Consider the following 12,818-nt stretch of genomic DNA (forward strand, 5'->3'; position numbering starts at 1 on the left):
AACCAAAGCATAAGGGACAGACAGATTATTTACTGAGTAATATGAGTTTTCAGTCCGTTGTCTTTCTTCTGCTTAACAGAATACATGACCCATCCCTAGAGGTAGGTTGAGGAAGGGCAACCTCCCTGTAAGCCTCATCCACACAGCTCTTTGGAATCCCACTTTATTCCCATCATTGCGTTGCTATCATCCTAGCACTGCTGTCTGGCACAGGATAAATTCTAAGCTGCTAGATTCCTTAAGTTCATCTTTCACTTCTCTAGGAATACATACCACATACCTTCCTAATTTTTCTGATCTGTATAGTTAGATTTCCATCCCACTGACCAAATGCCTAAGAGAAAATAATTTAGAAAGAGAGTTTGCTTCATGGTTATATATAGTTCAGTCCTTGGTAACTTGGGTTAATGTGTTTGAGGAGATTCTTCCCCTCGTGGGAAAAAGGTAGCAGAAAGAGACCAAGGTTTCTAAGAAGAGCTATAGCCCTTGCAGATGCACCCCCAGTGATCTAATGTCTCCAGGGAGGTACTAGAGTTCCTAGAACTTCCCTAAATACTCTGACTGGCTGAGTACTCAGCATTTGTCAAACGGGAGCCCATAGGGGGCATTTAATATTCATCCAAATATGAAGGAAGCCGTCCAGTCCCTGGCACATTTGTCACCGTTGTTTTGTCTTTGTTTGCTTTTCTCTAGCTTTGTTCTTGTTAGCTTGTTTGTTTCTATTTTCAGAAATGAAGTCTGTGTCAATTTTCTAAAGTTTGTGAATTGCCACCTTTTAAAAATCTTCTAGAGAAGTGATTTAGCCATTCAGAGAATCCAGCTACTGGGAGTCTCACTCCTTCCAAACTTTGTGGGCATGCATATAACATATGAATGCACATGTATGTAAAAGTTTAAATTATCCTTCAAAAAACCTGTAAAACTGAATAAAAATCAATATAGCAGTTGACTTTTCCACATTGTTATATTCCCCTCTACTTCTTCAACGTATGGCCCCTACTCCTTGACAGATAAATAAAGCCATAAAGCAAAGGCCTGGGGTGGGACTTGGTGGCAAGTTCCTCTGTGCCCAGTGTGCGTCAGCATCACCAAGGTACTGGAATTGTTAATTGTTGAGGCCACCTACATAAACAGTATCCTTAGGGCTGCAGACACAGGTCAGTGATTAAAGTCACTGCTCTTGAATAGAACTAGGGCATGATTCCAGGAAAACACATGATGGCTTACAACTATCTCAATTCTAGTAGATGTGATGGTTTCTTCTTGTTCTGTGGGTAGGAGCATACATGTGTGTGCATAGGTGCACTCTGTATTTATGAATATGTACATCCATAGTAAAAAGATAACTAAAAAAGCCTCACTAGCTTTCATAATCCAAAAAATGTACTCTCAGGGAAGAAATTATTAATAATATACATTTCAATAGCTTAAAAAGTACCTAGTGTTAAATCTAATTAAAGACCTGAAAGACTGGATGTTAAGAAATCATTAAAAAGTTTTTGCTTTTGAATGGGTAGAATAAATAAGTAAATTAATGTAGAGAGTTAATGCAATTTCCATAAAAGTTCTGATGTCATATTCCATAGATCTAGAAAAGATAACCATACAGAACCACAAAATAACACAGTTAGAAGCATCATGATACAATGCCTCAAATGATATGACAGAACTATATGGGAACTTTGATACAGAATATTTTCATTAACATAACCATGTAAAATAAAGTCATCATTCATTCCTATATTACATTTGAAACGGTACTCTTATTAGCAGTTGAGAAAAACAAGTGGATTAGCAAAAATATATATGTATTATTATAAAAGATTCTCATTTGTCTATATATGAGTTCTCAGTTTTAAAAATTGAAAAGTTGAAAACATATCCTAATAATAATAGATGGGACCTAGACAAAGAAGAAAAACAAAAACGTAGGCAAGAGGGGTTGAAATTTTAGAAATGAAAAGCACATTTAACAGAACATTTTAGGAGAAATATTAGTAAATATGCCTCATTTTATATTTTAGGACAATTCACTTGGTAGCTTGCAACCACCCTGCTTTTAGCTGGGATTATAGGTGTGAGCCTCGAAGCCTAGTCAAAAAGACAAAACAAGCAAGCAAGCAAGCAGTAAGCAAGCAGCAAGCAAGCAAGCAAGCAAGCAAGCAAGCAGCAAGCAAAAGTAAGGACCAAGTCTTGCTGTATATCCCAAGCTGCCCTGCAGCTCAAGATCATATTGGAGGTTTTCTGGTGTAGGTGTTTAAGAGTATACCACCACACCCAGCAGATGGCCATACATAGACCCAAATTAAAAAAATAAAAATGTATAGCTAACTATGCACATTTCTATAATTTTATTTATTTACAAGGCTAAAATAAAACATATTTTTAAAGAGAAAATATACTAAATATTATTAACTAGAGACTCAAATTCACTTAAATGAAACTCATCCATACTATCAGATAATTGCATAGAAAAGAAATATATATATATATATATGTATATATATATATATAGAGAGTTATTTTAATTATAAATTTTTAGTATTTCAAATTCATTTAAATAAAATGCATCCTATTTATACTGTCAGAAAATTGTGTAGAAGAGAAATAAACATAGTTCTGAGTATTTATAGGTATTTCAATCATCAATTTTGGTATCTCAAAAAAATGGAAAAAACAAAAGAGGCCGCAACAGACACAAAAAGACTGAAATACTCCCATGTATCCTATCAGATCACATGGACTAATGCTGGTCTTCAATAACAAAAACAACAGATAGTCCACATAGACATGGAAGCTGAACAATGATCTACTCAATGATAAATTGATAAAGGAAGAAATAAAGAAATTAAAGTCCTTTTAGAATCTAATGAAAATGAGGGCACACCATACACAAATTTATGGGACACAATGAAAGCAGTGCTGAGAGGAAAACTCATAGCTCTGAGTGCCTCTAAAAAGAAACTGGAGAGAGTATATATCAGCAGCTTGACAGCACATCGGAAAGCTCTAAAACAAAAAGAAGCAAACATATATAAGAGGAGTATAAGGCAGGATATAATCAAACTCAGGATTGAAATTAACCAAGTAAGAACAAGAAGTACACAAAGAGTCAACAAAACCAGAAGCTGGTTCATTGAGAAAATTAACAAGATAGATAAACCCCCAACCAGACTAATTAGAGGGCATAGAGAGAGTATCCAAATTAACAAAATAAGAAATGAAAAGGGAGACATAACAATAGAAACTGAAGAAATTAGAAAAATCACATCCTATTACAAAATTTACACTCAACAAAAATAGAAAATCTGGATAAAATGGGCAGTTTTCTAGACAGATACCAGGTACCAAAGTTACATCAGGATCAGATAAACCATCTAAACAGTCCCATAAACCCTAAAGAAATAGAAGCAGTCATCAAAAGTCTCCCAACTATAAAAAGCATAGGACCAGATGGATTTAGTGCAGAATTCTATCAGACCTTCAAAAAAGAACTAATACCAATACTCTTCAAACTATTCCACAAAATAGAAACATAAGAAACACTGCCCAATTTGTCTGAAGCCACAGTTATGCTCATACCTAAATCACACAAAAACCCAACAAAGAAAAAGAACTTCAGACGAATTTCACTTATGAACATTGATGCAAAAATACTCAATAAAATTCTCACAAACTAAATCCAAGAATATATCAAAATGATCACCCATCATGATCAAGTAGGCTTCATCCCAAGGATGCAGGGATGGTTCAATATAAGGAAATCCATCAACGCAATCCACTATATAAACAAACTCAAAGAAAAAAAAACAACAACACATGATCATGTCATTAGATGGTGAGAAAGCATTTGACAAAATTTAATACCCCTTCATGTTAAAAGCCTGAAAGATCAAGAATTCAAGGCCCATACCTAAATACAGTTTATGTACAGCAAACCAGTAGCCAACATCAAACTAAATGGAGAGAAACTTGAAGCAATCTCGCTAAAATCACAGACTAGACAAGACTGTAACTCTCTCTCCTTACTTATTCAATACAGTACTGGAAGTCCTAGTCAGAGCAATTAGACAACAAAAGGAGGTCAATGGGATACAATTTGAAAAGGAAAAAGTCAAAATATCACTATTTGCAGATGATATAATAGTATACGTAAGTGATCCCAAAAATTCCACCAGAGAACTCCTATAGCTGATAAACAACTTCAGCAAAGTGGCTGGATATAAACTCAAACAAATCAGTAGTCTTCCACTACTCAAAGGATAAACAGGCTGAGAAAGAAATTAGGGAAATGACAACCAATCAGAACCCCCAGAGCTCCCAGGGACTAACCCATCACCGAAGAGTACACACGGAGTGACCCATGTCTCCAGCCATATATGTAGCAGAGGATGGTCTTTTTGACATCAATGAGAGGATAGGCGTTTGGTCCTATGAAGACTTGATGCTCTATTTATGGGAATGCCAGGGCATGGCAGCAGGAATGAATCGTTGGTTATTGGTGGAGCACCCTCATAGAAACAGGGGAGGGAAGTTGGGATAGCGGCCTTCCAGAACAGAAACTGGAAAAAGGTATAATATTTGAAATATAAACAAATAAAATATCCAGTTAAAAAATGGAAAAAACGTATTTATTTTTGAGATGCTAATCATACTTAAGTGTTTTTAGTATCTCTAAGTCATTTTAATTTCCTCATTTATTTTTTATTTTAAAAGTTACCAACTATAACTACATAAAATTTGCATATATTCCTACTGAAAACCAAATTATTTTGAGTTGTGATTACATACTGTCTAATATATGATGTTGGCCTAAAATAAGTAAGAAGCAACTATGGCTGTCAAGCCTGGCTCCAGTCTTGGGGACATTTCTCTTGAGCATCACTGTTCTTTTTCAGGCTATAAACTCGAGTGCTCAGAAGTTTTAACACCCCATGCTTCCTGGGCCTTCAGGGGGAACTCCTTTCCACAGGTAAAAAGCCAACACACCCAGCAATCATTTATTTAAGTGTATAAAGATTTGTACCCACAGCCCAAATCTAAAATACAAATTAGTTTCCAAACCTTAACATTCTAAGGATTGGAAAGCTTCTTAGAGAAATGGAATCATAAACACTATTTTCTTTTAAACCAATTCACAAGTAATTTTGGCTACCACAGCTCTACAGTATTTTTAATTCTTCTTCATGTTCTCAGACTGCAAGGGATTCTGGTGCGGTGGGGGGGGGGGGATCTTAAGAGATCAAGATCTCAGTTAACTTTGCTTTGACTTTTGGGTAAATCTAGGTGAGTCATTTTATTCAGTTAATGGAATGAGATTATAAAACATTGATGAGGGTTGCTTTTGGCAGAAAGATTAGGATCTAGATAGCTGCAAAATTGATTTACTTAATCCTCTTAAAATCTAAACAGAGGGGCGAAAAGATAAGAATCCCAATGAGTATCTACAGTAGGACGTGCCCCCTCTCTTCAGGCTGTCGTCCTGTAGGACTTGTCTTGCAGTTTAGAATCTCCTTCGTCCCCGTGTTGACGTCACTGAGAGCCACATCCCCACCTCCTATATTTCAGGGTGTGCAAGCTGGTCTCTCCGTTCAAAGAATATTGGCAGTTAAGCAAAATTCTCATTTTGATAAACTTCTTCATGTCATGTGTAAATATCATCCTGCCTTCCTCTGCCTCTGCAGAATGGAGCCATGGACGGAGTGACTACACCACTGTGGCATTTACAAAGGCGTGCTTTTTAAAACATTAAGGCTAGCAAATGTCTAGGTCTTATCTGTCACTGTGTTCTCATTTCACACAATTCATGAAGCATATTTTCTATACTTCGTGCATGCGTCTGGATGATGAGTTTACTAATTAAGTTTAACATGCCGTGATTACCTTATGTTATATTTTAAAATAATCATTAATAGGGGCATTGAATTTCTGGTTAAAGAAAAACGGTTGATTGATACCACTTAATACCATTTTATCTTGTTGTGTTGCTTGAAATAAAACTGTTCAGTGATTTAGACTCTGAGGTACGTATTTTTAATATCCTGCAAAAGAACAGGGATGTTACTTGAAATTCACTGTATTTCTGGACTATTCTTCTGAGATTAGACTTTACTCTTTGTCCGTACATGTCTTTACTATGGCGGGCTACCTAAATCACGGCTAATGATTTAGAGCTATAGAGCTAATATGAATATTTTGGATGTGTTCTTTACCATACACCCTGCCAGTTTCTTTACTGAATTTGTTCCTCTCATTTTGTTGCTTGGATGTGTGGGGGTGGGGGATGGGGAGGTGCTGATTCGCTAATTGGTTCTTGATTGTGTCAATAAAGAAGGCTTGGAGCCAATTGCTGGACAGGACAGGAGGGACTTCCGGGTCCCAGTGGGCAGGGGTGAGGAAGACTCAGAGAAAGAGCTGGAGGGTTTTTTTTTTTTGTTTGTTTGTTTGCTTGCTTTTGTTTTTGTTTTTGCCCATACTTTGGAAGGAGAAGCAGGAAATAATCATGTAAGATACTGGGGTAGCTAAAACCAGTGGCCTCAGCTACCAGTGGAGGCCGGCTGGCATAGGCTAGCGGATGAGGTTAGGGCAGGGGATTTTGCACCCAGCGACTGTGCTATCTGGCAAGTTTTAAAATAATAAAGCCACCTGAGTGATTTTCATCTGCAGAGCAAAGATGGGCAGAGAGAGAAGCCAGGGTGGTGGCTGGCGGCTTGCTGAAGCTAGCCAGGAGGAACAAAAAGGAAGCGAGAGGGAGCGAATGGAGCGTGTGGGGTGGATAGGGGTTGTGATATATCCTGGTAGATGGAGCAAAGGAAACTGAGAGACGTCAGAGCAATGGTTAAGCTCCCAGGAAGGGAAGGACCTTGGTTTCTAAAATCACATGCAGCAACAGATGTGCATAAAGGCAGACACTATCCTCAAACCAAATGACAACTGGTGCTAACATTATAACATCTAGTTTATGAGAGTGTTCAGATTATTATTTCTTAGATTCTATTTTGTTAACTGTCTATACATACTATATGCATGTATATTTTTTAAATAGCAATTAAATAGCTATTTTTTTTTCTACTGAAAGGATAAAAAATATACCCTAACCCTTCCAAGGACCCCCAAGCTACCTCACTCTGAAGGAGCCTTAACCCCCGTGCCTAAGTAGCCCTAAATACCTCAAATTCCAGACCCTGCTCTCTGCCAATAAGTAGATATAAGGTCACACTCTTTGCTGTTCTGAAGCCGCTTTCTGTATGAAACTGGGTGAAAGGGAGTAGGACAGGCCCTTGGATACTCAAGCCGGGCCTAGTAAGTTAACAGGAGATAAGCTGACTAACCGCTTATCTGGCTTCTGCAAACTGCTTGCATCATAGAAACCCCCCGCCCTAGTGACTTCTCCTGACTGCCACTGTCACCCCCACCCAGGAGACCAAGAAAATACAGACCTCCGAGACTAGGGAACTGATTGGTTCATGGAGCACCCAGAGCACGGGCTTAGATGGTTTACAAAGATTGGCCTAGAAAACGCGGGCTTAGATGATTTAAAATGATTGGTTTGTGATTCGCGGGCTTTGCCATGATTGGTTTGTAATTCGCTGGCCTTGTGAACCCTATAAAAGCTGTTCCTATCCTGCACTTGAGGTCTGAAGTCCTCTACCCCTGCATGGTGTATGGCTGTAGGCCCCAGCACGCTTGGAATAAAAATCCTCTTGCAGTTTGCATCAAGACCACTTTTCATGAGTCATTTCGGGTGTCACCTTTCCTAGGACAGAGCGTGGGGGGTCCTCGCTTTGAGGATCTAACACTACCATCCCAGCAGATGGTTGTCACTTTATATTCAGGGTCCACCCTGCATATGGCCAGTAAGCACAACCCTGATGTTCTGAAATAGGGCCTCTGGGGGCAGTCGTGACCGGCTAATGACACTGACATTCTTCTCCCTCCACCCAGCTTCTTTCAAAGCCTCTTTCAAATTAACTACTCTTTTATTTATTAAAATTCAACCTCACTCCACTGTCTGAGGAAACCGATTGGCAAATGCAGCGCACTTCTTCCCAGGGTCAGAAACGCACAAAGCTCCTTCCTTCCACACAGCAGACGTGGCAAGAGAGACATCAGGATGCTCACCTGGCATGCGTTGTAAAGTAGCTGGTGTTCCAGTTTCTTAATGCCCAGGATCTGCTGGAACATTTCATACAGCTGCTCCTTACTGAGAATAAGCTCAGACACAGCGCTCAGGGTCATCCTGTTGGGCTGTTTGCTTAAATCTTCTTCTCCCCTGTAAATGGCGTCGTATTTGGCTATCCATGAGCTCAGCACCGTCTCTTTGCTCAGGCCGTCTATTTCTGGCAAACTGCGTACACGTTTTTCTATGTTTTTCTTAAACACCTCTCTGAAGTCATTAGCAGAGCATCCTCCACTCTGAACCATTCTGGCCACCCGGTCACTCTTTAGAAAAACCTGAAAAACAAAACCAAACACCTGCTGTTAGGCACGGCCATTATTGACACCTATGCTTTGAAGGTACCTAGCCAGCACACAATGTTCCACCATGGCTCAAAATGTATAACACCACTGTAGTAGAATGCATGATGGCTTATGAGAGGAGACCCAAATCTCCAAATGGTTGAAAGGCTGAGAGAGGCAGTAAGCAGTTCTGAGGGAACAGGAGATAACCTACATATGTTCAACCTGAAGGTCAAGGACTCAGATGTAAAAGGATCCTTTACTCTGATGGCCCAGTGGGGTTCTGGCTCCGTCTTCTGCAGCCTGAGAACAGTCTCAGAAGCAAGAGTCATTCACTTAGAACCTCCCAGTTCCAGAAACTGGAAGAAATAAACTGTTGTTTATAACTCCTTGTTCCCCTCTCATCAGCCGCCCACCTGTCTCATCTCACTGGAAAGGGTAAGAAAGAGGCTGGAAATACAGGGTCACCTTCTGCATGTCTACTTGGGAATGCCCGGTGACTCCTCAGCACAACAGGGTTTGGAGGTCAACAGTTTTGTAGAGCTGCACTTGAAATAAATAAATATCCTAGGAAACTGTTAACCCAAAGTTCTTGATGACTCAGAGGTGAGGCTTTTGTCCCTTTTTCTAATCTCATCAGCTCTCCAGCTTCTTACCAACTGTCTCATAGCTACAAGGGATGGGGACTCAAGGGGGCGGGTGGCACCACTTGTAAGATATATAAGCATATTGACATATGAATCCAACCATTTTGTCATGGATGCTCAGCAAAAGATACTGTAAATTTTCCTGTTTTCTTCTTCATATGTGAATGTGACACAACCTTCTTCCAGAAGAGTCTAATGCAGCAGCTACCATTGAATGTTTCTGTTATGCTTCTAGGATGAAAATATCAATTAAAAGTTACTGTGTGTGAGTGAGTGTGTGTGTGTGTGTGTGTGTGTGTGTGTGTGTGTGTGTGTGTGCATATGCAGGCATGCCTGTGGGGGTTGTAAGCACCAATGCATATCTGTAGACAAGAAGAGGATATAAGGAATCTCTTTTATGTTAATTTAGGTTTTTCTTTTTACTTTTTTTCACTTTACACCCTGCTCACTGCCTCCTCCCTGTCACCCTCTCCCACAATCCTTCACCCATCCCCCATTCCCTTCTCCTCTGAGTGGGTGGGGGCTCCTCTGGGTATCCCCTCACCCTGGCACTTCAAGTACCTGCGAAGCTAGGTGCTTCCTTTCCCCCTGATGCCAGACAAGGCAGCCCAGCTAGCCAAACATACCCCACGTACAGGCAGCAGCTTTTGGGACAGCTCCTGCTCCAGTTGTTTGAGACCCACATAAAGACCAAAGTGCCCACATGCTACATATGTGCAGTGAGGTTTAGGTCCAGACCGTGTGTCCCTTCCTTTGGGCAAGTGCCAGTCCCCGACACTATTAATGATGCTCTGTTATGCTTGCAGATGAGCCTATTGTGCTGAGAGGCTCCACCCAGCAGCTGACTCAGACAGATACAGACACTCACAGCCAAACAGTGGATACAGCTTGGGGACTCTTGTGAAAAACCAGGAGGAGGATTGCCAGCCCCAAAGGAGACAGGAACACCACAGGAAGGCCAACAGTGTCAACTAACCTGGACCCCTGGGGCTCTCTGATCTGAGAAATCTTTATTACTCTCCACCGAGTCCTCTGAGGCCAGGTCTGTCCCTGCACTTGTGGCTTTTGTTTTTGTGGTTATACTGGAAACCAGCCAGTTCCAATTATCCTCCGAGGCCTGGTCTCTCTGCGAACCTATGGCTTTCACTTTCAGTTCGGCTGGACACTCACGAGTTTCAGAGATAATGTCTCTATGGCACCTAAGCTTAGGATTAAGGATGCAGGGAACACCTGGATTGTCACATCTGCGTTGGGTCTTTATGCCGATGCTGCAAACGTTCGTGACTGGTAAACTACCTCCAGCTCCCCAAGGTGGCTGGTTTGTTCCTAAAATCTAATTCATAACGACCGAGCACTCTTACGGTGAGGGCTGCAACCACGAACTACCTCACCACATTTGTCTGTATGTAAACCGGTTGCAAACATGCTCTCCACCTGTCAGGCGACTCACTTGTCCTTCTGCCTTACCATCTGGACTATGTGGCCACCCAACTCCCAAATTTTTCCAAATGCTTTTAGTTTTCCTCTTTTGAGTCATTCACAAAAGCCGTTCTTGTTTTCTATCTCAGTCACGGCCACTCTGGACTCACGCACTACAGCATTAGTAGCGTCTACCTATGACAACCACACGTACAGTAGCGACACAAGATGTATCTCTCTACAGTTCTAGGTCACTTGTGATTAGAAAGTCTCCGATATCTTCATCTCACGTCTCCAAGCCAAGACAAAACATATCTAGAGAGCTTTAAGAACAATTTTGGCTTCTACCAATGTTCCTAAGATATGAGAAGCTGAGGCACAAGACTCACCAAGGCCAACTATATAGTGAGCTTAAGGATAACCTTGATTATAGAGTGAAAATCCTTGTTTTTAAAAGGCAGTGAAACAAATGGCTCCTTTAAGAATTCTAAGTCAGGGAGGACACTCAGACATTCAATAAAATATTTTGTCTGGAGATGACATTTCTTAAGTACTCATGGGAACGTCACAATTTCTCTTCTTAGCTGATACTGCTTTGCTCACGAGGCACTGACAGTCCGTATGAAGAAGTTTTGTATTTGTACCTTAAACATAAAATCACATCATGATATCATGATATCTATCAACTGTTGTGGATTTGGGCTAATGCTGCATGTATTATGTTATATCAGTCATCAAAATTGCATGAAGTCTGTACATCAGACACGGATAAACCCTGTCCCCAGTTGGGTTTGACTGGTAAATAAAGTTGCTGGTGGCCAACAGCTGGGCAGGGAGAGAGAGGTGGGACTTTAGGATTCTTAGGCAGGTACTGAGGATGGAGCAGGGAGAGAGATCTCTGCCATGCCAGGAGAGGAGTAGAGGCCGCACCTGAGAGGCTCTGAACAGAGGACATAAGTGTCATGGAGGGGGTGGGAAATTCAGAGAGAGTTGTAGGTCTGGGTCTGGGGCAGCCAGGAAAGAATACAGGTTTTAGTAAGTAATAGCTCAAGAATGTCGGAGGGGAGTGTGTTAACATTGTAGAGTTTTGGAAGTGGCCCAGCCATTGAGTTGTTTTTGCAACCCCATGGGAAGAACAACATTATCAACCAACCAAACCCTCCAGAACCCCCAGAAACTAAAACACCAACAACCATTGAGCACACATGGCTTCAGCTGCATATTCAGCAGAGGATAACATTCTGTGCCATCAATGGGAGGAGAGGCCTTTGGTCCAGTGAAGGCTGGTTTTCCCAGTGTAGGGGAGTGCCAAGGCACTGAGGTAGGGAGGTAGGTTGGGAGAGGGAGCATCTTCATGAAAGCAAGGGGAGGAATGGGAGTGGAGGAAAGGGATAACATCTGAAATGTAAATACAGAGAATAGCCAATAAAAATTTTAATTAAAAAATATAAAGGCTGCATCTGTCTCTGTCTCTCTCTCTCTTTGTGTGTGTGTGTGTGTGTGTGTGTGTGTGTGTGTGTATGTGTGTGTGTGTGTGTGAGTGTGTTTCGTTTGAGAACCCATCTGGGGTGGTAGTGAGGAGAACCACCACTGTTGCCGGGACTACTTGAGTAGAGTTATTTGGATTCAGCAACCATCAGTTACTGATAATTATATTTTAATTAAATACACTCAGCTGTATACATATGTATACAACATTTTTGTTATAACTCTTCCTAAAGTTGCCATAGATGCTGAGGAATCAAAGCAACACATCCAGGCAGGACTGTTTCATGCCACTTAGAGCAGAAGAGAGGAGCCAGAGGGGGCACTCTGACAGAAAGAGGACTTGTTAGTCACTGTAGTCCTGGCCACACTAACTATGAGCATCTCTTTTGTCATACACACCAAGGATGCCTTTTCTTGGCATCACCCACACTGGCAGATTTCTAGTAAGTTCTGGATGCTGCCATCTCCCTGTGGAACTTACCCCAGAACTCGGAGGAAACAGATTCCTTATGTTTACCACTGTGGCAATGCACTAACTTTATTGTTATACAATGACATGTATGTTTAGTGAGGTCTGATCTGAGGTCTGGGAATAACAGAAGGGGATTCTCTTTGGGATTTTTTCCTTCCTCAAATCTTCTCCCTCCTAATGCTAGTATTTCTTTTGTGGTTTTCATTGCCCATAGTGGCCATCCCCTCTTGTCTATGGCTTTCCTGCCCAGTTTTACATAGTTTGATTTTTAGCTGATATAATAATTACCAGTGCTACATGCAATGTTGCTTCTCTAGAAAATACATGAAATT

At 40.9% G+C, this 12,818-nt stretch overlaps 1 protein-coding gene across 16 annotated transcripts in view; it reads right to left on the bottom strand.

Moving 5' to 3' along the window:
- CADPS2 (calcium dependent secretion activator 2) overlaps nt 1-12,818 on the bottom strand; it is a gene marked incomplete at its 5' end in the record, with an annotated part of 458,357 nt that overhangs the window by 280,753 nt on the left and 164,786 nt on the right. For all 16 annotated transcript variants that reach the window (XM_080936279.1, XM_080936287.1, XM_080936273.1 and 13 more), the window contains one exon: nt 8,122-8,454. In XM_080936279.1, coding sequence (XP_080792405.1) covers nt 8,122-8,454 — 333 coding nt within the window. The remainder of the gene's footprint in view (nt 1-8,121; nt 8,455-12,818) is intronic.

This window comes from Micromys minutus (genome assembly GCF_963924665.1).
Source record: "Micromys minutus genome assembly, chromosome: 23".
NCBI lineage: Eukaryota > Metazoa > Chordata > Mammalia > Rodentia > Muridae > Micromys > Micromys minutus.